The sequence below is a fragment of the Girardinichthys multiradiatus genome, chromosome 17 (genome assembly GCF_021462225.1).
Source record: "Girardinichthys multiradiatus isolate DD_20200921_A chromosome 17, DD_fGirMul_XY1, whole genome shotgun sequence".
Taxonomy (NCBI): Eukaryota; Metazoa; Chordata; class Actinopteri; order Cyprinodontiformes; family Goodeidae; genus Girardinichthys; species Girardinichthys multiradiatus.
Genome location: NC_061809.1, coordinates 15,720,468 through 15,746,343, shown reverse-complemented (window position 1 = coordinate 15,746,343; position 25,876 = coordinate 15,720,468). Strand labels below are relative to the sequence as shown.

The 25,876-nt window shown below is 39.1% G+C and overlaps 1 protein-coding gene across 4 annotated transcripts; it reads right to left on the bottom strand.

Moving 5' to 3' along the window:
* Positions 1-1,790: 1,790 nt before the first annotated feature.
* On the bottom strand, positions 1,791-25,669 carry waslb (WASP like actin nucleation promoting factor b). 4 transcript variants are annotated; one of them, XM_047389451.1, is made up of 12 exons: positions 25,254-25,669; positions 17,788-17,922; positions 17,497-17,583; positions 17,052-17,148; positions 14,309-14,332; positions 11,244-11,427; positions 10,524-10,566; positions 8,710-8,863; positions 8,226-8,243; positions 5,967-6,487; positions 5,770-5,878; positions 1,791-4,883 (listed from the first exon to the last, which is right to left on the bottom strand). In XM_047389451.1, exons 1-12 carry the CDS (start codon positions 25,356-25,358, stop codon positions 4,819-4,821), a joined length of 1,542 nt encoding a protein of 513 aa, XP_047245407.1. In that variant the 5' UTR covers positions 25,359-25,669; the 3' UTR covers positions 1,791-4,818. The 4 variants fall into 4 exon arrangements, with proteins under 4 accessions (XP_047245407.1, XP_047245410.1, XP_047245409.1 ...); XM_047389454.1 differs by lacking the exon at positions 14,309-14,332; XM_047389453.1 differs by lacking the exon at positions 8,226-8,243 and having other exon boundaries at positions 25,254-25,667.
* Between the last annotated feature and the right edge of the window lie 207 nt (positions 25,670-25,876).

The window sequence follows — 25,876 nt, the reverse complement described above, 5'->3', positions numbered from 1 at the left end:
AAGTCCAAAAGTTACACTTTGCTTTGGAAGGTGAAAACCTGTTATATGCAATGCCTTCCTTTAAGAAAGTGCCACAAGTTTAACTTCCTCTGCAAAAACCAGAGTGGTTGGTCATATCTGCCAAGAAGGGAAGTCCTTCCATATTCTTCCATAAAACAGGCTTTCACCGACTGCATGGCTACCATAAAGAATTATTTGAAGAAATGTTCAGAAGTTTTATTGTTCCTTAAAGACCATTTTCTAAACCGCATCCTTCAAAATGCTCAAATGTGACTGCACCACACTGTATTACTGAGGCTGTTAAGACCATCCGCCATAAACTCATGCCCCCTGGCTTTTCTATCTGTTTAATGCATGAATCCATTGTGCCGATCTTCTGTCAAATTGTCATTTCAGTAATAGATGACCTAATATTCAACTCTCTTTGAGTATTCCACATAGTATTTGCTGTCATGAGGTGAAAGGACACTTGAGTTCAGCAATGCAGCTATTATATACAGGCTGATTTTTACAATCTCTGTCATAAAAATGAGAAGTCAAGTGAACTCTTAATAAAAAAGATCATATTACCCTAGATCCCTGTCTACACTTGATGTAGAGTAGCAAAAAGACAGTTTCAGTCTTTCATAGAAAAAACACAAATTTAAAAAAGGCTTTATTGGGATTTTCTTCTTGGCAATTATGATTGTTCCACTGGAAAGCCTGTTTATTCCTCTTTGTCTGTGTGGTAAAAGTAGATCTTAAATAACATTTAATGTTTTTTTTTGGTCCAAAATGCCTTCCATCTGCATTAGGAATAAAATGTATTCCAAGCAAGGCACATTATCAGGAATGCATCCATTACCCTGGAAAAGAGCCATTACCCAAAGTAGCAAAATTGGTGCAGGAAGTTATGTAATAAATGTATTCAAACTACCCAGGTGTATGCTAATAACAAGTCAAAACCCTAATGATGTAGTACTGTAGTTGCTTCTGTAAAAGCTCTTGGCTTTTGCGTGCCGTTCTCTGTGGAACCGCTGTGGTGTAACATCAGTGGAAAGTGCCATACCTACTCTAATCCCTCTTAAAAGCTCCGTAGCTGAAGGGACTGATGGTTCAGCTGATGTGGACAAAACCTAAAAATATATAACCTGCTCATAAAAGGTTCTTGTCCATTATAGATCATTTACTTTATACATATTATAGAAATATATCCTCAGTTTTTCCATATTCCCTGAGCTTGTTTCATAACTGTATTTCTATTTATAGGTGAAGAAGAACAGCTGGGGCCATCATACCATGAATGACTGGCTAGTGAGAGCTGTACTTTTCTCTATCCACCACCTAGTTGTCATTTCTACCTGTCTTATGGGAAAAAACAGTAGCTACATAATATGTAATAGTAGTATTTTTCCCAGGAAAACACATTTAAGAATGCATCTTGCATAGGAAACAAAACATAAAAAGACATCAAATTATTTTGTTTATTTTTGGCAGGATATTATTGTAAGGTTTTCTCTATGACTGCGTTAGAAGCCTGTTTTGTTTAGAGGACTGTGAACTAGTGTGCTACAAGCTAAGCTATCAGAATAAGCTGCTAGCTGCTACATTAGCATCAAAACCAAGCCTGTTTAATACTGTCAACTCTTGAACAGACATGATCGATGCCAAGTCACCGTCATTCATGAGCAACTTTTAAGGTCAACAGAGGGGAACATCCTACGTTTCATGAGCTGCTAATTGAAGCTGGAGGGTTAAAAAAGCTGCCCAACAGAAAGCCCAAAAATATTAAGCAGAAACATGACAAGAAATGTTTTGCAGTCAGCTTTATTTTCCTTAAGAAGAAATATATTTTTTACACTGTCAACAAATTTCACATCCATGTATTTACCTATAAAATATGCATTTATTTTTCTTGTTTGTCAAGTATTTTGATTGCTTTGAGATATTGTAAGACTCAGACTTCTGTCTTCACATCCAATGTTCATTGATTGTTGTTTTGGCTCATTTGGGCCGCTTGACTTTAAGTATTACATTTTTAAACTCCTGTAAGCAACCTCATGCTGGACATATACTTCTTAGTCATACAACCATATTTCTTTACAGTAGACTACAGGCAGATTTTGAAAAATTGCTTTATCTATAGTCAAAGTAGGTAGGAGAAGGTTAGTATGAAATGTACACTGGGAGACCGTAGCTTAAAGTTTTTCCTCTATTCGACTTTTTGGGGTAGAAAGAAATCCCCATAACATTAACCTCACATTAACTATTATTAATTGTTGCATTTTGTGTTTGACTGATGGAGCATTGTCATCTTAAAAAGGCCAAATGTAAATTTTAAACTAATGGATGACATCTTTACCATTCTGTTCTGCAGCTAAGAACATAAGGTGTTGCTAGGGGAAGATGGGCTGGAGATCGTAGTAAATCTCTTTTTTCTTTGGTTTTTGTTGCTCAGGTCAGTCATTTGAAATTCCTGTCTTCTAACCCAAAATATTTTTTATCCAAATAAAATGCTTTGAAATGCAAAAAGACCTATAAGGAAGGTCTATTTTTTAACAGTTTATAAGCTAGCTGGATGGCTAGGTTCTAAACACTAAAAAACATGTTTTTTCCAATACAGACTATATTTCTGTATTTTCAGGACTACTATACAACAGTTATACCTTTTTATCTTTCATCAAAGCAGGTATAAAACTTTCCTAAACAGGTACGAATATGGACAGTCAGGAGGAAACTTCCTGTGACAGATGGGACCTTCTCATGCCCAAAATATATTTTATTTTGTAGCTGACGTTCCTGGGTATGAAAAACAAAAACATGTTGAAGGTGCGAACAGATAGTGTCCATTTTCTGTAACATAACCTTAACAAATTATACTGACCATAGCAGAGATGGGCTTATCTGTTTAAGAGATGATGCAAGCACCATTGAGTTGAACTTGACTGCATCATAATCAGAAATATGAGATATTCTGATTGTTTAGATGCTACTTTGAAAATGCCAGAGAACACTCAAACTTATTTAGGTGTTTGAAACCCAGCTAGATAGCTTTACAATACAGCAATGTTTTTATACTATAAAGCCGCCTAAAATTGACGTGTATGGTACAAAATGTCCCGTAGCAGATGACACAGGACATTTTAAAAAACCGAAATGGTGGAGGAGCAAAGTGACCAGCACCTCATAATAACCATAAGCAGGTCTACGTTACCTTGACCTCAGAGTAAAACTAAGGTACGGTTGGCATATAATGGCCAACATTAGGAAACTGTTGACTGGTATATAACGTTTGTCTCATGTCCAAACAATAATGCAAGAACCGCTGAGCTAAAAATTTTTTCTCATGTTTCTTGTAATAATGCATACCTCTAATAAACCCCAAAATTCATTATTTTTATTAAACAGTAATTTCACTTTTAAAATGTAAAGTCAAACTTAAATAGAAAATGTCTACATGATAATTTGATTTTTGTTATGCGTTGATTCCCTAATGTTACATCCCATGAATAAAAGTTATATTAGGTCAGGAGTTTGCAACCTGCAGCTCTGGAGCCACATGTGGCTCTTTTGGCCCTCACACATTGACAAAAAATGACAAAGAACCAGCTAATGTTTTTAAATACCAGTTTTACATGATATATTTGCATTGAATTTTCACAACAGAATGTCACAAAAAGTACCAGTAATATTTTTTAGATCTATCATGGTTAGAAACCATGTGCTTTGTTTCCATCCTCTTTTATGAAAAATTCTAAGTTGGATTGATGGCAAACATGGCTCTTTGGATTGTAAAGGTTGCAGACCCGTGTTAAGTAATATATGTGCCAGCATTTGGGGTGTACATAAATGTAGCAGGGGACCCAGTAGAAGAATCAGTGTGCAAAACTAAAATATCTTTATTTTAGCATCACAGGATGAATTACCTGATTACAAAGAACAGGCATTTATTAATACTCCACTTTCTACTGCAAAAGAAAAAAAATGATGAGCACAGATTTGTTTAAAACTGTAGTGTTGCGGACATAAAAAAAAAAAAGGAGGCCAAACATAACACTGTGGGCTACCCTTATTACTGTTTGTAGTGTGATCGATTACTAGCTCACCTTTTCATACTTAAAGCACATCTACTTTAAATCATGAAGCAAACCTTCAAATATTCTCTATTCTCATTTTTTAATCTGTGCAAAAATAGAAAGACTGAAAGTTTAAATAAAATTTAGTCTGCAGCGAATGGAGCTAAATATTCCAAAGAGTATTGTCGTCCTTTTCCTTTTTTTCAAGAAAATATAACCAATAAACTAGAATTATTTGAATATGTAAAAATAAACTACAGAGCAACACGGTATGAAAATAGCCTTTTTTTCTCCCTTTCTAAGAATGTTAAATAACAAAGAATTTGTGGCAACTTGTCTCACTATCTTGCAAGTCCCTCCCAACAATCGCTGAAGAGAAAAGAATTATAGCAAACTTTCAACTCAGAGACATTTAAAATTGCACATTGAGGAGATGGGAACAAAGATAGGAGGCAGCAGATATGAAAAATGTCAAACTGATAGTGATCAACACATCTGGGAATACAGGTCAAAGCCGTATAGCAACAAAGAAAATGATCCAATCAGGAGAGAGATGCAGCCAACAACAACCTCTAAGATTAGACTGACAAACAGATTAAATGACGTATTGCACAGATTAATAAAAAAAAGCATAAAGGCAAAAAAAAATTTACAGCAAACTGAAAGAACATTTATAATTTTAATTACGAATTCATCGATTTTATTTTGGAAAAACTGGGATAAATTTTAGTGTCATGGGGGAAAAAATAAAAAAATAAAAGTTTCACTCGTCGTCCCATTCATCCTCATCCTCAAAGTCCTCGTCATCCTCGTCGTCGTCATCATCATCTGTGGAGAAATAAAAAAATAGAGGAGAGGTCAAGAGCAATGAAAAAATTTTTTTGATTATTTCTAAGGTCCGAGTTTATTTTTTTAACAAATAAATTATTCCTCTGATAATGGTCTGGTACTGGAGTGAAAACAAAGAAAAAAAAAAAAGCCTCCAATGTGGAAGAAAAATATTAGAAAGACCTGGAGGACAAATGCTGGCAAGGTACCGATTATGATCGCTTTAAAATAATCTAATAATAAAATATTACGGGACAAACTTATTAATAATACCCTCTTTGCATATGAAAATGTTTAAAAACAAAAACATCCACAAATGTCTTTTTGTTACTCTTCGAAGACGAATATGTGAAATAATATTGTAATGTCACATGTGAACATGTATGGTCAGTCTGGGAGGTTCATGATCTGCACACCACCCAAATAAATCTGTAAAGAGAATCCACAAACGCCCTCTACTGTGCAGGGGGTGTAATAGCCAAGAAGTCAACATTTGTGGGGCTTCCTACATAATTTCCATTTCAAATTTCTAGTTCTCGGTCCACTTATTGAGCATAAATAGAGGTTTGATGTGAGTTTACAGGCGATACCTCGACAGAGGTCAAGATTTAAAGAAGAATAGAAGGAAAGAAGGCAGGCTATAAACATACAGAATACGGTAAACTGAATGAAAATAAAAAATTAATCTAAAATAACGTAGTTTTTTTTACACTTATTTATGTTTCAACTGATATTATTCAAACATTTGTGATTGAAACATTATGTAGAATTAATTTTTATTCAATTGAGTGAAGCCCAGGCTGATGTAGTTACAATTATATACTTGGTTTGGGTTATTTATACAAATGTAAGGTAGAGAGATTGCAAATACCGAATGTGTATGTACCTGAAGAGTGAATAGCTTTGCTTCTTTTCTGCATCGCTGCCATCAGTGCCCCAACGATGCCAGCTGTAGGGGCTGCATCAGCAGGTGCTGGTTCAGAGTTATCATCCCTCTGTAAAGATGGTAAATCAAAATAAGTGCTGAAATACAGTTACACACAGCTGACTTGGAGATACCGTGAGTAATAAATAAACACAAACAGTTTTCAGTTGGAATCCTTGTCGGATCTGGTCCAGAAGTGCGTCTCTGCCGCCGGTGGACACCGGTCTCTCCTTCTGGTCCACCTTCTTCAGCTGGGCTCCCTCTCTGATCTGACTCAGCAGCGCAGACTTGCCTTCCCCTCCGTTAGCCTCCACAGAGGGTGGGGGAGGAGGTCCAGGAGGCGGGGGAGGAGGTGGTGGCGGAGGACCGCCATTGCTGGATGGAGCTGAAGAAGGCGGTGGAGGTGGGGGCGGTGGGGCCACAGGGATGGAGGCATGAACTGGGGTGGGGGGAGGCGGGAGAAATCCTCTGCTGGGTGGCGGAGGCGGTGGAGCGGACATACCCGGTCGGGATGGAGGTGGAGGTGGGGGCGCAGAGACGGGAGGTCTGGAGTGGGGAGGAGGTGGCGGGGCACCTCGTGTAAGCCGGGATGGAGGAGGAGGTGGAGGAGCCGAGCTGTGATGTTGGGATGGGGGTGGAGGAGGAGGGGGGCCCCCTCTGGATGGAGGTGGTGGAGGAGCTAAAGGAACAAAATAAAACAGAAAATAAAATGTCTGGCACTTTTCATGGCTGTAAGTCAGTGACAGCTACTATGACCATCAAATTTCATTAAGTTTTTCCCTGTTGTGATGGGACTGTAGGAGGATCTCCATCACCAGAGATTTCACAGACCAAAACGTCTGGTAGTTCTGCAGATCTTACATGTGCCAAACCATGCAATAATAAAATTAAGCCAAACAGGATCAGCCTTCCTTTCCTGTAGCTAATGTCAATAATGTTAGTAAAACTGGTAAACATAGCACCTTGCAGAGTATTCTGACCTTTGTCACACTACAACTACAACATCGTTTGTATTTTATCGGGATCTTATGTGATAGAACAAAACGTCGGGTCCCTTTTTGCTCCATTTGGAGCAAACTGATAAATACCTTTTGTCTCATACGTTTGTGTCACATTGCACTGTGGTCAAAGTTCAACAACCTTTGGAGTGCAAAGCAAGTACTACACTCCATGTGTGCTTTGCTCAAGCAGTATTACATGGTGCATGCATTACAAATGAATGACTTTAGAGCTCTGTCGTGCTGAAGTCAATCGCCGTCCAAAAGCCCCTTTAATTGGAGAAGCAGCCGTGGGGTCCCATGGTAACTCTGGGGGAGCTGCAGGGATTCTATCTCCTTCTACGTATCTATTCATAGGACAACCGTTAGTCTTGCACTCCTCAAATTTGGCCAGAAGAAAGCAATAATAAGTCTCGTTTCCACTTTGCCACAAGCCATGTAGTTGTCCTGGCAAATGTGACAGAAAGAACGTAAATTTAACTTTCGGCCTGTGAAGAAAAACTAACAACATTCACCCTTAAAACATAACCTCCACAGCAAAAAAAAATGGTAGTAGCAGCATCATGCTGTAGGGGTGCATTTCCTCAGCAGGGTCACAGAGGCTGGTCAGGATAGATAGGAAGAAGAATGGAGCTAAACACACAACAATCCTGGAAGAAAACGTTTTAGAGGCTGCAAACATTTGAGATAAGAGTGAGGCCTAAACATGCAGCCAGTGCTACAATGGTATGGTTTAGGTTAAAGGGTATTCATGTTATGGGGGGCCCAGTCAAAGTCCAAACCGAAATCTAATTAGAGAAACAGTAGGAGGGCTTTAAAATTAAAAGGTTTTAGGCTCTAGATGTGCAAAGCTGTTAGACCATAGAAGACTTGGAAGTGTAGCTGTGGAGAAAGGTGCTCACACAAGGTACTGACTCAAGGGGTTGAACACAAATGCACACTTTCCAGATTTTTATCTGTAAAAAACAATGACTCACTGTCCTTCCACTTCACAAACGTGCACTTCTTTGTGGTGGTCTATCACATAAAATCCCCCCCAAATACTTGGAAGTTTGTTGTTATAAAGTGACAAAACAGTTCAGGTATATAAAACTTGACCAACAAGATGCTACCAAGTTTCAGCTGCATGTAAAACCAAATTCCTTCCTGCATTATTTTACATGCAAAGAGTTAAACAAAGTCAACCAGAAGTTTGAAGTTCTTTAGATTCTCAAGGAAAGGGACGCTCTGCAGTTATTCAATAAAACGTCGGAAAATGTATCCAGCAAGACTGGTGGCAGGGCATCCAGCTAGAGTATCATAAACAGCAAACACAGAACTTCTGCAGTAACTACAAACACTTGATGGTGGAGTTCTTAGCACAACGGCACATGCACCGCCATAATAAGCTTTCACAGCAGGTCATGCACAGAAACCTACCGCTCCACCTGGGCGGACCTGGGGATAAAACCACCACACTAGTTAGACTGTTTACGGCAATCAACCCATTTAACAGAATTTCAAATGATCCTGAAAAACATGTACACTCAATAAATTAGAATATTAATTCAGTATTATTAAGTTTTTTTTATTGCTCTGATGTAATATTCCAATGTTAAATGTTTTAATGTGTTTTCGTTAGCTGTAAGTGGAAAATCATCATAATGAAAAGAAATAAAGGTTTGAAAACATCAATATGTGTGCAATTTATCAAATATAATGTGTTTCACTTAGTGAACCGAGTTACTGAAATACATACAATTTTTAATATTCTAATTCAGTGTATATGACTATATTCATTTAGCAGCTGTTTTTCTATTCATTCTGGCTTACGCTCCTCATTCCTAAGGAAACATCATGTTGAATCTAAATTCCATGTAAACACTGAGCGGAGACCTTGATTGCAACAGTGTGACCGTCTTACCTTGTCTCCGTACCTCGTTTTTCACGGCCTCCACGCCTCCATTTTTCTCAATGAAGTCGTAGATGGCCTTCGAAGTCTCCTTGTCCTTCAGCTGAGCCTCGGAGATGCCGGCCAAATCAAACAGGTTTTTTAGCTCTGGGTCCAAGTTATTCATCTACAGCAGGGGGAGAAAGAGGCACGCATAAAGCTAATACATACCTTTATACACAGTTAATTGCAAATAAGCATTCATACCCATCAAACTCTCACATTTTATTATGTTTTGACCACAAACTATTATTTTTTTGTCCCACAAAATACCTCAAACTTAGGTAAAAAGAATGGAGAGTGTCTGTGGTCATCAATTATCAAGTTTTGCCACACGTCAACTGAAATTAGATCCAGGCTTGAACTAGGCCATTCTAACGCATGAATATACTTTGAGCTAAATCCATATTCCTATCAGCAGTTTCTCTGACTCTGCTAAAGAAAATATCCCCACAGCATGAAGCAGTCACCACCAAGTGAACTGGTAGAAGAGGTGGGTTCATAGTGATGTGCAGTGTTACACTTCCATTAAACACATAGGTCATAAAGTTGATATTTGGTCTCATATGACCAGAGCACCCTCCTCCACATGTTTGCTGTAAACGCCAACAAAGCTTGTGGCAAACTGCAAACATGACTAATGTTCTGTGACCTTTGAGGCCAGCACAGACAAGCTGTATAAAAGCCAAGATTAAATTCCTTTCAGATGAACTATTTACTAATATTGGACTTCTGAAGGCAATTGGCAGCCCTGGACTGTAGTTGGGGAATATTTGAGTAAAGAATAAAAACACAGGCCATGTTTTTTTATTTTTTTATTTGATAAAATCCAATTAATACACAATAAACTTTGTGGTCGCAGCGTGCCAAAATGGAGTGGAATGCAAGGGGTATGAGATCCTTGAACAATTTAAACAACATTGCAACCTAAAGTCATAGATGTAATCTGATTCTCTTAAAAAAGTCTGGCATCAACCATAAAAAACATCTAGACTAAAAAGATTATATCTGTTATAGATTAATGTTCCAGCTAAGAAACTTCTTGACATGAGAAAAAAAAATACCTGCTGCTCTGCTTCCACCTAGTGGTGAATGTTTGAACACCAGTTCTGACCTTGACTTTTGGCTCATAAAATAAAAACACCATGTTGAGCAGCTCTTCATCACTGTACGATGTTGAAGACGAAACAAAGGTGAGGTTTAATCCGCAGTTCTGTCCATATTTGCGATGCTTGCACTTATGAAAAAGTTCCTGTCATCTAGAAATCTGTATTTAACCTAACATGACTGAAAGTAGCCGATACCAGACTAAGCTCTTTAATAATGCATAGAGGAAAAAAAACAAAAAACGCTTCTATATGTGCAGCCAATAATAGTGCCTTTTTACCTTTGAGCCAAGAGATTTAGCACCCTATAAATTACTCAGAGCTATAAAAGGTTCCCTAATTTATTAAGCAAAAATTGCCTGTGCTTAATATTCTCATTTCTAGGCTCAATAAGTACTGTGCCCTGCATGAACAAAACTCCATCATCCTGCAGTTTTACTGATTGTGCTATTTGGAGCTTGGGCTATAGATTATGCAGGTTGATTCACTTCCCTCTCAAAATCTCGGTGCACGGCCCTTCCCAGGATTGTGCACGCAGCTCGGATTAGCGTTTAGAAGCTGATATTAAGTTTTAAATAATCTGCCTCAAAGAGGCATGCCTGACTGACGGACAGGTCTCCGTCATGCACTGTGACATGCGAAGACACACAAAGAGACATCAACTCAATCAATGCTGCTTACGTCAAAGCCAGTGTTTGGATTCCATCCTATGTGATTAACATGCCTGTAAGGGAGAAAACAGAAAGAGTGTAAGTTAAGGTAGTTAGGCAAGACTAAACAGGCTGTTTACTGTAAAATGTGGTTCTTTTGCAACCTGTCAAAACTGAATAAAGTATTGTACAGAGATTTCAAACAATTTAAGGCGAAATTCCAGAAAGATTCCAGAGATATGAAAGGAAGAGCTGAAAAAACAGGGTTGAAGAAAAGGTCGAACAAAGGTTGAGAGGTGGGGTTGAAGACAGGAAAGATTTAAGAAAATTGAAGAAAAGCGATTGAAGCCAGGATCGGAAAAAAGGTTGATGGAATGACTGAAGGAAGATGAAGGATTGAAAAAAGGAAGAATGTAATAAGTAAGGAAGAAAAGAAGGTCAATATTTAAGTGATGGGTCAGGGAATACAGATCATGCTATTTTTTCACACTTTAAAATTCTATAATTTTCCAGACTTTTCAATCGTTATTTCACTATCCTTGCAGTAAAAATATGGTGGTGGAAGTATGATGACATGGGGACCAGCCAGTGGATTTAGACTGGGACATAGGGTTACTTTTCATTAACCTGAAACAACAAAAATCTATACACACTAAACAGGACAGAGAACCTCAGGGAGCTGGGTTGTGCTGACAATGTCTGTCCATTGCCTGAAACTAAATCAACTACGGTTGCACCAAAGGTTACTCACTGGAAGTTACTGGGTGTGCCGATGTCCGCCTTGGTCAGCCTCTTCCTCTTCCCGTTGTCCTTTTTGATCCTCCTGGGAAAGGAGGCGTGCACAATGCTGTTCAACTGCGAGTTGTTGTGAAAACGATGAGCGTTGCTGATTTCTGGGTTTTTGATGTCGATGGTAGCCATGGGCAACGCAGGTCCTGGAGAAACAGTGACAGTATGGTAATGGTACCAATAATGTAAATGTTCAAAGAAACAAAAAATAGACAAAAAAAAAAAAAAAAAAGACAAATTCATGAAAGGTGGTGAAAAAAAAGCAAAGCATTTGAAATATCATATTATAAGTCCTTATAATATTAGAATAGGTTTTAGTTTAGTAACTGTGAAAATCCAGGACGCACAGAAAAAAACTGAGCATGTTTGAAGATGGTGGCAGTGAAAAATCTGGGAATTTACATGTAAAAATAAATTGGATCTTTACTGGACCTTTATCCAAAAACACATGATATTTACTATAGAGGTTGACATAATTCAGTTTTTCCTTCCACTCAACTTTCTATGAACATGCTTGGATACAGCTATCAGCTGCTTCAGGAATAATAATTAGTGGTTTACTCTTCTTATGGACAACTGTTGACTGGACAACTATCAACTCAGCAGCTTTATTTATGATTGTGTAGGCCATAACATAACATTTTATAACTGGTCTTATGTTATATTTACATTTTCTAGGAAAGAAAAGCTGTAAGATATAAGTTATAACAATATAAACACTTAAAATATGACACTACGTGTGATGCGTTAATACATTGTTTGGGTCACAATTTATAAACTGATTTACTAAAAAATTACCTTATCAATAAATTTTTTTCTTTTAGATGCCACTGTACATTTGTGATTGCAACACCTTAAAAGGTAATCAGATGAATCAAAAGTAAGACCTAACATTCAAAAAAACTTAAATTGTCAGAAAGAAATTGATTTGGAAATCTCTTGAGGTTAAAATGGACAAATATTGAGTTTTTCTATTAATACTAAAGGTAGGCTGTCATAACCTCTCCTATGATTAAGAATTAAAGCCATATTCTGTCTTTGTCAACTCTGCTTACTTGAGCTCTCTTCACAGAAACATTCGGGAGTTAGGCTGGGCGATGATGACGCTGACTGACCGCATCGCCCTCCCACCCTGCCCCAAACACGCCCGCATTCTCCCGCCCGGCAGCTGCTCAACCCGACATCTACGAGCATTTTACCCCCCAGGCTGCGAGCTCGCTCCTCTGTGTGAACGGAGAGCTGAGCAGAGGGGTCAGAAAGAGACGAGTAGAATTCGTCCTGAGGGAGAACCAGGCAGTGAAATGAGGAAAGACAGCCTGGACCCAACCCACCACCACAAGCAGCTACCTGAGGTGCTGCGCCTCCTCCAACCCTACCCTCAGAATGAAGCTCCTCACAGGGAGCAGAAAGAAAGGTCGTGCAGAACATCATTGCATCTTTCACAGTTAAAAAAAACCTCTGTTGCAGAAGATGTCAAGCAGGTAAAACATCAAAAAAAGATTTCCAAAGGTAATAGAAAAGAACGTCCACTTGTTTGGCTCTAGAGATGAGACCAGGTTTCACAAGGAGGAGGATAATAAGATATACAGCTTAATAAAAATTTGAAGCTCCGATTGTTTTTAGCCCCAGTTTACCAAATTGGTCCGCATAAACCTCAGGTGGAAATGGCAAGTTAATTGCTGAACAAGAAAGGAAGATATCCAATATCGACAAAGCAAAAACAGCCAACATTTGGCCAGCCAGCAGCTGACATATCCGTTCTACTTCATTCCCAGCTGGTAGGAGTACAACGCCCAGTTTGGCATGCCAGGATCGATTAGTCTGCCACGGTCCGCTACTACCAGCTCCTGGTCTTACCCTCCAAAATACGCAAATGTATCTAATCCCAGAAAGTTATTCCGGACACAGTGATGCTGGCCTTTACGTAACCAATAAAACCCACCCAGCCATAATCCCATATTAATCTGTTTCTAAAACATGATGAATCCGCAGGATGGGAGAAAAAGAGGAAGCAGACAGAGTAAGAGACTGAGACGGGATGAAAATGGTGACAGATTAAATGATGAGCGAACGGGGAAAGAGCAGCTGAGGTCATCGATGAGCAAAGAATAGCTGGAACAGGCAGCATTAGAAAAGAAGAAAGTGGGAGGACAGCAAAAACCAGAGCTGGGATGATGGGAAAATAAGAACAGGTCAGATAGAAACAGAAAAGGGCTGGCTCTCTCAGATAGATTAATGCAGCCCTAATTTCACATTTAGGAGAACTTAAACTCTGCACATACAGTGGATGTAAAAATCAAATACATCTCTGTTAAAATAGCTTTTTTTTTTAAAGCATTTCAGAAAGAGAACATGGTGGTGCTCTATAATGGAAAATCATGAAGGAGAATGTCCAGCCAACAATTTGTGACCTTCACACTTGGGTTGTGCAGCAGGACAATTATCCAAAGCCCACAAAAAACGAAAATTCTCCCGTTTCTTCTCACCATCAAAGGTTTTGGAGTGGCCTAGTCAAAGCCTGGACACGGATTGGTGGGCCAAAATTCATCGAGATGAAATGTTTGATGGCTATTGTTGCCACCAAGGGTGACACAACCGTCATTAAGTTCAGGGGATAAGCTGGTTTGTGTAGCTTTTCGCTCCCTCATGAATGAAATTATATATATTCTATGGTTATCTTTGGCTGATATTCAATTTTGTTTGATAATTTGAAACATTTAAGAAGGACAAAAACAAAATAAAAGAAAAGGAAATCATAAAAGGATGAAAAAACTTTTCAAAAATACTTGTAAACTCTTCCTTTAGATTCCCCAAATAAAACGGTATGGTCTAAAAAAGCTAAAACTAAAAACAAAAACAATTTGTCTTTACAGGAAACCAGCTCTGAGTCATGGATTCCTGCAACTACAAGGGGCAATAATCATCAAGTCGTTTGCCACGCCGCAAAAAACCGATCACCACAGCGTTTGGTCAAGATAAATGACAAATTGATATTCACCATTTTAAAACATACAATCAAAAACATACCATTTGTAGGGTCTCGCCTCTTCTCTGTGAACACAAATAAATCATATCATTACAACCCTGCGTTTGACGAGTGGTTCAAATAATTAGAGGAGAAAGCGAGCGAGCGCCAAACGGTGCGCAGATGTGGAAAAAAGGAGCAAGGTGTTTTAGCATTTTCAGTGCAGGGGTCAGAAGGTGGAGCGGAGCTGGCGAGAAAACTGTTCAGTTAGTGTGTTTAGGAGACCAGACACTCATCTAATATGAAAAACAGATACCTATATATAAAAAAAAACACAAGTAGAGAAAACAAGGTTGAAAAGACAGCTTCAAAATACAAGTTTGTCTTCCAGGAGTTAAAAGGTTAAACAGGAAATAGCGATAGTCATAAAACGCAGAAGATTTAAAAAGGGACAGATAGAAAAAAAAAAAATAACCACAGAAATGAAAAAAATGTTTTTAATCAAGTTTGTGACAATAGCAGTGATGGAAAAGTGCTCATAGTAAGTTTATTAAGGGCATGGGTAAATTAGAAGTCCGAAGGGAAAGATAAGACAGAGCATGATCTGAAGACTGAAAATAACAATTTAAAGTGGTGTTGAAGAGTAACTGTTAAAAGACAATATTTCCGCCATTTATTGTGTGACAAAAAGAGTAAATAATAGAGCATCTCAACAAATAAGAGTTAATTATTTTTAAAGTAATTCAATCAAAATAATGGAACTCATATTATAGATTCAACACAGAGTGATATATTTCAAGCATACAGCTTACAGCTAATAAAACATACATTTTGTAATTTTTGTAAATTTTAAATATTGCAAAACGCCAATAAAAAAAATACATCTGATTTTTAAAAACAGAAATGTCCTACTGAAAAATACATCCCTGTACTACACAGTATAAGCACTCCTTTTGCATTAATCATAGCTTATGTTCTCCAGGCCTTCCACTCAACTTTCCAATACTATGCTTGGTTTCAGCACTCTGTGGTCAGTCTGCTTCTTTAGCAATTACCTTTTGTGTCTCCATCCTGCTTGTGGAGGGTGTCAGGGACTGTCTGGTGGACAACTGTCAACTCATCAGACTTCCCATGATTGTTTAGGCTATAACATAACATTTCCGTATTTAAAATATATACAGTACAGACCAAACGTTTGGACACACCTTCTCATTCAAAGAGTTTTCTTTATTATCATGACTTTGAATATTGTAGCTTCACACTGAAGGCATCAAAACTATGAATTAACACATGTGGAATTATATACTGAACAAAAAAGTGTGAAACAACTAAAAATATGTCTTATATTCTAGGTTCTTCAAAGTAGTCACCTTTTGCTTTGACTACTGCTCTGCACACTCTTGGCATTCTGTTGAATGCTCCTCCTTCAAGACTGTTGGAAAACCATTTCAGGTGACTACCTCTTGAAGCTTATTGACAGAATGCCAAGAGTGTGCAGAGCAGGTAGTAAAGTAATGATGGCCACTCGTTTTTCTTTACTTAGCTGCTTTTTTCTTGCCATAATACAAATTCTAACAGTCTATTCAGTAGGACTATCAGCTGTGTACTGTATCCACCTCCTGCACAACACAACTGATGGTTCCAACCCCATTTATAAGGCTTGAAATCCCACTTATTAAACCTGACAGGACACACCTGTGAAGTGAAAACCATTTCAGGTGACTACCTCTTGAAGCTCATCAACAGAATGCAAAGAGTGTGCGGAGCAGTAATCAAAGCAAAAGGTGGCTACTTTGAAGAACCTAGAATATAAGACATATTTTCAGTTGTTTCACACTGTTTTGTTCAGTATATAATTCCACATGTGTTAATTCATAGTTTTGATGCCTTCAGTGTGAAGCTACAATATTCATAGTTATGAAAATAAAGACAACTCTTTGAATGAGAAGGTGTGTCCAAACCTTTGGTCTGTACTGTATGTTTATTGGACTTGTGTGCTACTGTAATTTTCTAAAATACTGGATTTCGTGTGGATTTCATGTTTTCATTATCTTTAAGCCGTGACCAGAACATTTAACAGAAACAAGCATTTGAAATATATCACTGTGTGAAATTAATCCATAAGTGAAGTACTGAAATGAAACAACTTTTAGATGATATTTAAATTTACCGAGCCGCACCTGAATCATCCTGCTAAAGGCACTTGTTGAATTAAGACCTTAATGGCGTTACATACAGGTTGAGAATGGAGGAAATTATTTAAGAAGAGGAAAAAAAAGTAGAGACAGACCCTAGACAAAAAAACAAACGTTTTTGCCAAGATCAGTGCATTAAAAATCGACAAGCTCAGACATGCATTTAATTTGGTGCTCTCATTTGTTATAGCGGTTCAAGTCAACAATCATTTTTTTCATCGAAATAATTGAGTGACAGTTTTGGCTTGAAATCAGCTTAAAGAAAGTAAAATTGTTTAAATTACAGGTTAAAATGCACCAATATTGTTTTTAAATAATTAGTATTTGCACCCCTTGGACCTTTTCACAGTACACCCACATTGGAGATTTATGCAATAGACTAATGCAAAGTAGCCCAAAATTGAAAAGTGGAAGTAAAAGAATACATGAACTGGATTGAAAGTCACACATTTTCCTTCCACTCCAAATGATGTACTACTTTGTGCTGGACTATCACATGAAATCCCAATAAAACAACACAATGTAAAAAAGCTCAAAGTGTGTGAAAACATTTGTAAGGCACTCAAGACGAGTGGTGGTTTTAGCAGGGAAATAAGCAGTAAGGTGGTACCGGTTCTCCTGTTTCTTTTCACCGTCACCTCTGTTAGGGCGGCATCAAAACGCTTGGACTCCTCCTCGCTAGAGAAGTTCAGACCCACTTGGCATGTCTGCAGAGGCACAAAAACATAAAAAAAGAAAAAGCTAATCACCACCCTGATTTTAATGACGCACACACTGAGCGGACGTAGCTCCATTGCCATCGCAAGAAATCTCTCACACAGCTTGCTGGAGTCTGAGCAACTGCACCCACCAACAAGATGTTCACTCAACATATAGAGGTAAACCTCTTACGTTTTGGTTTATGGTTTAAGGTCAATTAGTAAAAGTTACCTAAAGATCTGTTTTGTTTACAAAATGGCACAAAACACAAGCGAATCACATCGTGTAAGAAAACCCGTCAACGACAGAAGATTAGGTTTAAATCTGGACACCCAAAGCGGAGAAGGACGACTTACATCTCCAGCGAATGTGATGAAGTAAGGTCTCTGTAGGTTATCAGTGAAGCCAGTATACAGCTCCTGTTCAAACATCGTCTTACCCTCCTGTGGAAGAAAGAAAGAAAAAACAGGCTGCTTCTTAAACAAAATATATTCCACAGTTAATTAAAAGACATCAAAACAACACCATAAAGGCTATTTCTGGGAATTAAGTGGGTGTAAATCTCAGTTTACGGTCCCAGTGGGCACTCTCCACTGACGTCGTCACGTGCAATCTGCTGAAATGAGAGTGGTCATATCTGCGCCTACCCTGATGTCTAAGACCCTGATGAAGTAGGAGCGCCTGATGTTGTCTTTGACCAAACAGGCCACCCCGCAGCATCTTCTGTTCCAGCTGCCGTTTCGGTCTGCTGTGAATACCTGGACCACTCCTGAAGACATCGTCTGGAGAGGAAGCAGGGGAAAAAACAAAATGAAAAGACTGAGAGGTGGAGAAAAAAAATCAGGCAGTGTTTTATGCAGTTTGAACGTTTGGTATTTTAAAATAAAGACATTTGCTTAACCCTCTGTAATCAGACACATATAGTTGCACTTAAAATAACAGCAGTAGGACATCACTAACCGGATTAATGGTTGTTTTTAGGAGTTTTATGATTCTTTGTCACTGACTCGTCCATTGAAATGTTCATGCTTAAAATTGCAATCAGTGATGCCATTCGTTCTGGTATGAGAAAATACATGAGTCGAACCGGAGGCCCTCATTAAAGGATGTAGGTGATGGATCATTTCTCTCAGAAAAGCTTGAGAGTGCTTCCAGATAATCAGCTAACATGATCTTAAAAGCTTTTAAATGAAAAACAAAAGCAAAATAAGTGTATGAATTTAGAAAAAAAAAGACTTTATTGAATAACTAAAATGATAAAGATTCAGCCACAGCGTGATCAGAGAAGGTTTACAGGTATTACTTGACGCCAAGTGCGCCCCGCAAAGTCCCACCACTGAAAAACGTTCTGAAGACGTTACAATCTGCCAAAGAATACACTGCCGGGAAAAAAGGAAAACATTTTGAGGTCCAATGAAAGTAAAAGTGTTTTTCAGGTTGAGACAGTTTATCAGAGAACCCCCAAACAATGAATTCAAGCCATTGAAGACTGAATCGGGGCCTCGGGCATCATAGTGAGGAGATGTTTCTCATTACCTATCTATGTTATCAAGATGATTAAAATACAGTGGAGCTACTTGAAATTATTTAGCCTTTCAAACAAAGCAGCCATGAGCTTTGGCGTCACAGCCGCCACATTTATACATCCTGTATGGGCATTAAGGGAAATTAAAGTATTTTCAACTGGGCTAACTAGTTATAGATATGCTGAGGGAAAAAAGCCAACAATCCAAAACACACAGAGTTTTTGGGGTTTGCAAACGGCCTCAATTACAGTTTATTCTATCATCATGAACTGACCAGCTCTTATGTCCGTAGATTTTATTGCACCGAGTGATATTTACCCGACCCAGCTGGACCTGAACTCCCTTCAACTTCACCACAAATAATGTCCGGTTTCGATATCACGAGATCTCATTACACCCCTAAAAAAGACAACGATGGGGAACAAAATCTCTCCAAATACTGCTTCATTTTTATAGTTACAAGAACACAAATAACAGGTGTTAAAAGCTGGAACAGTTACTCACCACCTAAAGTGTAACAAAGGATTTGACCATAAAACTAAGCAAACACCTCATCCCTTAACACACATTATGAAGTTAAGCAAAGTAGACACCCCAGCAACCTCTGGAGAACGGTCTGCCAGACTGACTAATGATGTGGACCCTGTTGTTAAGGCACGTTCATGTGGTTGCTGCAGGAGTTCAACATACAGAATGCAAAACCCATTAGCTGCAGGGTGTAAAGTCTTCTATATGCACACACCTGTAGAGCACAACAGAAGTGAGATCATAAGGGCCGGATTAGCCTCTTATAGATTTTACATGCTGCTGCAGGGTGTTTCTCTCAAAGGGGGGCTCCGGTTTCACAGCCACTAACAAACACACACATGAAAGCAGGAGCATCAGGAGAGGAAATACCCGGCAGGGCTTTTGGTCCACGTTACTGAACTCCGGTTCCAGGAATTACTGCTTGCATCAACATCTCATGGACTGCTCAACAAATCAAACAAAAATAAATGTCACCCAGCAGAAATGTTGAATTCAACAGACACAGAAGCAGCATGTTCTTATTGTTCTTATAGGCGCTATAATTTCTATTGCAACACAATAATGTCAAGGTGTTTCATCTTTTCACGAAGCTCTGGTTTGTCTTGACAGACCTAAAGGCTGCAAGAAGTGTGTGTGTGTGTGTGTTTGGGGGGGGGGGGGGGGGGGGGGCTGTGCATGTGACATCACCATAAATCCAAGAATAACACTCGCTTACGGAGCTGCTTTCTCAACACCAAACGGCCTCTCGATCATGTACTACTTCAACATGCGACAGTGATAATCCAGTGATGTAACCAAAGCACAAATTCTGCACAGTCAGTCCTTATTTACTCAGAACAAGAGGACTACATTTTGCTCTCAAGCCATTAGGCTCTACAAGTCGCTCTCAGTGAAAGCTATGGAAACATAAATGAAATGGCAATGGGGGCCATTTTAAATGTGATTTGCATGTGAACAAAGAAATTGGTAAAATAGTACTCAAATGTCTAAAAGTTGACTTGACTTTTAAGCTGAATGTAGAAAATATGAGCTGGAAAAAGAACAAAAAGCCAAGAGAATATGAAAAACAGCAAAAAGCAAAAGGAAAATCCAGAGGAGGTCGACCACAGGGCTTCCTGTAGGACACGACTGCTGATTAAGCAGTCCACACACACACCCCGAACTGGACCCTTTCCACCTTCTGCCAAGTAAGACGGAGCTTCTGATGCTGAAAACAGCAGGAGGAATACTAACGAGCCAAACCAATCAGTGAGTTCGTTGTTTAGCTACCTGTGGGTGTCTAGCACGTCAATGAGAGCAGGAGTTCGCTACAAAAAATGCAAAATAGACAAAAGAAGAAAGGACACAAACGAGGAAGGCAAGCAAAAAAGAAAGCCAAGGAAGGACATAAAGAAGGAAACACAGAATGAAGAAAGGAAAGAAATTAGGGACACAAGAAGTCAGGGAAGAAAGAAAGAAACAAAGAAAAAAGGTGAAGGAGGGATAGAGAAAAGAATAACACAAGGAAGGAAGTTAAGACATCAGAAACAGGACAAACACGAGGACGAAACACAACAAAAAAAACAGAACATAAGTGAGGAAGAAAGGAAAAATACAAGGAAAGAAGCAAGAAATGACACAATGAAGGAAGGAAGTAAAAACATGCAATTTAGGCAATGAAATACAAACAATACAATTTTCTTCTATTGTTTTTCCAAACTTATTCAGACCTGAAAATACACAAATCAAAATCATTACTTTTCCAGACTGCATAAGAACCCTATTATAATCTGTGTCAGCAAAAAACAACAGAGACCTGGCAGCCTGTTTTAGGACATGTGTTGGTGGTGGAGTGCTAGTTTATGCTCCGTCCAACTAGAGAGACCCACACCGTCTCTAGCATGTTTTTAAAATGGGATTAAACCACATAAAAGGGCAAAGACACCATATTATAGGGATCCAGAAATGGGGACAAGTGCGCATTCAGATAATGTGTAAAATTGGAATGCTTAACACAATGTTGACAAACAGGTTCAATTCATATCCAATTATAAAGGATCAAGTTTAAATTGAATTCTAATAGAATTCTATAATTAGATTTTATTGTAAAAAGAAATTTTTAATAGAGCAGCCCAGCTTTTCGTACATTTTCTGCATAATAAGTACATTACATAATATGCAATCATTCTGTAAGCCAGGACATCGCTTACTGCTGGCCATTCTAATTAGATCCACCATGGAGACACATAACGTCAATCACTTCCAGTCTGACCCTCGCCGCCATCCGTCACTCTGTCTCACACACACATTGTCTCTCTCTGCATGAGACGACACACACAAACGAAACAAGCGTGTGGGCCTGGGAGGAATGTTCCTGATCCGAGGTCTCTGTCACATGCTGCAAGATAACACAGCCAGGAAGCCAGAAGAACGCCGTCGCTGGATTTCAAACAGGTTACGTAGCTGTCGGACACACCTTAGAAATCTTTGCGCTTATGTAAAAACAAATGAAGGAGGCGAGGCATGTCACTGTGTGACCTCGTGCAGGCTCCTCCAAGCGTGTCATGAGGCAGGACATGTGGGATTTTTTCCAAAGCAAATATTTCTGCACACACCTGAGCAGAGAAACCATGGTTGGTTTACCTGCGGCTGGTCAGTCTATATTTGTAAAGAGGAAGAGACATTTCTCAGTTGCTCGAGCACCTGCACTGCAGACATATACAAGAAACAATGGTCGCTATGAGGAACTAACCTGAGATCAGACCCAGTTAAAGCAACTAGGAAACAGCAATATCTGATTCACCTTTACTTCAACCGAAAACACTGTTTAATTCACAGATTAAAGACAGAGTTATAAAAAAAAAATTTAAAAAATCATCTTCTTGCCCTGATCCTCCACCACTGTGGCTGCACACTGCCAGACAGATGGCTAAAAATGCATAAATAAATGTAAAAAAATCTTCCTATTCTTCACTCGCTTTCAAGCAAGACAAATGTTCCAACTGCAGGCTGGCTACCAGAACAGAAAGCCTGACTAATAAAGCTGCCATTGCAGTTTTATTGTGCACAAGGACTAATATTCTGCGCAGAAAGAAAGTTTGCATTAAAACTACAAAATTTAGAGGGTGCCCAATTTTCATTTTTGCTTAAGTCTATGTATCATAATAAAAATGAGTACATGGTACAGCTGACGTCGATTTAATGATTAAAATCGTACATCTTTTTAGCAGCATCAGTAACAACTGTTACTCCTCCATTTTAAACTAAAGCAGCTGGATCACTTTTACTGAGTATTTTGAAAATGTGGGATTTTCACTTGATGTCCTCATAATGAGAATCTCATGGTGACTCGTGATGACCTAAAAATGTATTTTGGGCTATCTGGCAGCAAAGTTTTGCATCATTTCAAGTCATAGATCTCATGACATAATGACCTGCATGTTTTGGATATACCCCTGCCTTAACACCAATGACTTGAATGACTGAACAACCTCCTCAGCTGGTCAACAAGTTCAGCAGAAGTCAGCAAATTAAATTAGGGTGCTGAGAAGGGGTACCTCTAAAGCAGACAGGGCAGTGAGTTCACAGGATTAGCCCAATATGGAAAACCATGAATTAAATGTGTCCCAAAATGCTGATAAAAGCCACGTTTAGAGAAAAGAGACCGACGTGGACAATTATGCACACATGCATGCATTAAGAGGGACAGGACTGAATTCTGTGTTAACAGGTTTAAAAGCATAAAAACTGCATCAGTGCTTTCATCGGAGAAAAGTCAGTCCAAAAGCTGGACTTTAGGTGACTTTATGATTCATAAGTAATAATTGATGGAATCTAATAAAATGTCATAAAATCTAAAGACAGAAAGACAACGACTTCAACTGCAAGCTAGTTGAAGTATTAATTCCACTTGTCCTTGTTTTAAGAGCTAAACCTGTGAAGAGACTTGTGAAAAAAGTCAAAAAGTACAAATCTGTAGAGTTACCCAGTCCAAAGTACGCATTATTTAAAGTACCAGTGTGTGAAGATTGTGAGAAGGTTGTTTCAGATTTTGGAACGGTTGTAATTGGAGAATATAGTGAAAAGCCAGCTGGCGACTGGAAATGGATGATCGTTTCAGTTAGTGAACGAACAATCCCTCAGCGCTACCGAACTGTGCTGAAAACAATGTTCTCAACTGGTTTGTCTTTGCTGCCAAATAAAGAAGGCTTATAGTTAGCCATTATTGGTGTCAGTGAGGCTCTTCAGTCAGAGGAAACACAAACGGTATATAAAGACATTTTAAAGCAAACTGCACTTTCTACAGAGGAAGTTTGACAGTTCATTTAGGCTGCTACTTAAAGAGAGTGAGACGTTCAGCAGACAACAGGAAGGCAGCTTCTCTCTCTTTCCTTCTGAGCTGGAATTTAAAATGCTGGCTTTTGAAATGCGGACAGCCATCTGGAAACCAGTCTGTTTTCCACAAACAGATCCACTTTACCATTGACTTCAGTACTCAGGACTATCGCTTGCAAAATATTAGAAAACTGAATTGATACTCTTTGTGACGTTTTGAATCTTGGGCATTATCATCCGTAGGTACGATTTAGGGCATAAAATTGGTAACTAGCTGCTGCTTCCGATATGAAAAACTGATAACTGCTCCCCTGGGAAAAAAAGTAATAAAAAATAAAAAAACAAATCTCTGTGCATCTCTAGTTGCAATTCCATAAAATTGCTGCAAATTGCTCACCAAGAGGCCACAAAAACTGAACATAGTGCTTCCTGAGACAGACAGAGAAATAACGCAAGGGAGTTTTAGCCATTTTAAATACGGGCAGCATTGCTCTTTGTCCTGGGTGGTATTAAGTTAAGGACAGCAGGAGCAGTAAAAAGAGTTATATGTCATTTGCACCTTGAAGGAGTTTTTTTATTGTTTACTTGCAGGTTCTGTCAATGGTAGTAGGCCCCACACAGAGTTGTGCATGCTCCTCCATTAACTGTTGAGAAATGGGGTGATGTGGTGTCCTGCTTTGTGTGAAACTATAGCATTTTGTCTCTTTTGTTTCCCGTTTCGATTGGTTTATGAAAGCCTTCAGTAGATGGCACATTCCAATTTCTGTTGTAGCATCTTTTAAATAAGCTTCAATCCATCCCTCCTCGCTTATCCTTGCAGGGGAGGGCCATGGTGCCCATCTCCAGCGGTCATTGGGCAAGAGGTAGGGTCCACGATTCAATTTGTAAAATTATACCACCTGCCATCAACAAGTCAATGGTATTCTCTGTGTATAGAGATTGGAAGCATAATGATTACATTTGGATTATGGCTTAAAGAGGGCCTTTCAAAGCAAATGTATGTGGTTTGAGGTCACTGAGGGTGGCGGGGACAAAAAAAGGGTCTCATCCAGGGGGTCACGCATGCCAGAGCCACCTCTGACAAGCAGGACATGAAATAAATCAGTAACATGATGGATGTCTTACATAATATGGGATTATCTCATAAAACGGAATCATAACATTGCACTATTGTGATCTGAACTGAGTTCGTCGTGGAGGAACAGGAGGCTACTCCCAGATATTTTTGGGACTGGTTTGCACTGCACTGGGGAGGAAAATTTGAAGGATCTCAGCTCTGCTCTTTTGCACATTCTTCTCGGTGGACGCACACTTCCCGAAAACAAGCAGGCTTTAGCCAGCTTGTGTAATGAGAGTACAGAAATCTCTCCTTTTTCCGCTGATTGGTTTAACATCCCCGACACCAGGCTGTGTTAACTCCGGGCTCGCTGCGGTTAAGCTACTGACAGCGGAATGGCAGGATTTCCTGGATGATTTCAGCCTCCAACTTTGATTTGAACCCAACGGAAACAAAAAATATGGATTGAAAGTTATCTTTTAACCCCAAGCTCAAAACAGTCCCACCGCCTGTCAAAACAAATCAGCTCGTTAACTTAGAAGTCTTGACAAACATTTAAAATCGTAGGCCACAAACTCACGCCGCCGAAATGCTGGAAATCAGTTCTCAGGACGGTACAAGTTAGCGACATTAGCCATTTTTTCTTCTTAGCAAACATTTATACAATAATTTAATAACACAAACTTACGGTGCATTTCTTGCCAAGGTGGTTAAAAAGGATTTCATTGTCCTGTGGTGAAATGAGTAAGGAACCGACGTTGATTTGCCGCCGTTGCGACGGGATTCCACTCATTATTAAGGATCAGTTTATGAAGTCTGCACCCGCTGACTGCTTGTAGGAGCCCCGGAAAGATCCATAAACAATTCCTCGGTCATCCGTGGCCTGCCTCCGACTCCTAACACCGGCGCCGGAGTATTCCGCCGAGATAAAGCTGCAGGAAAATGAGCACAGTGTAGGAATGTTGTTTTGACGTCTCCTAAATCCTCAAAATGAGGTCCAAACTGGGACAACAGAGCGAAGACGGGATGAGGTGAAAACTTTCCTTGGAAGTCCTGCCGTTGTAGAAGCCCTGAGCCAGTTCCATCCAACATGGCAGAGTTAGAGCGAGTCCAAAATGTAGCAGCAGGGGGGGGGGGGTGAGGTTTCCCAACTCTGTTCCAAATAATAAACAGGTCATTTTAAATGGGATTAAAAATCATAGAAAAATGTCTAAATACGACATTGTAACATCTTATTATGTTCAATTCAAAGTCTAACATCACACATGTCACGAAACCTTGATTAAAAGCTTATGGCGCCCCCCACAAAGA

What these genes read in the sequence shown, in the direction of transcription:
- waslb (XM_047389451.1), bottom strand. Translation starts at nt 25,358, where the DNA reads ATGAGTGGAATCCCGTCGCAACGGCGGCAAATCAACGTCGGTTCCTTA. An exon ending in ACCTTGGCAAGAAATGCACC is followed by an intron (nt 17,923 to 25,253) that starts GTAAGTTTGTGT and finishes CTTCCTCTCCAG; the next exon opens with ACGATGTCTTCAGGAGTGGT. An exon ending in TCAGGGTCTTAGACATCAGG is followed by an intron (nt 17,584 to 17,787) that starts GTAGGCGCAGAT and finishes TTTCTTCCACAG; the next exon opens with GAGGGTAAGACGATGTTTGA.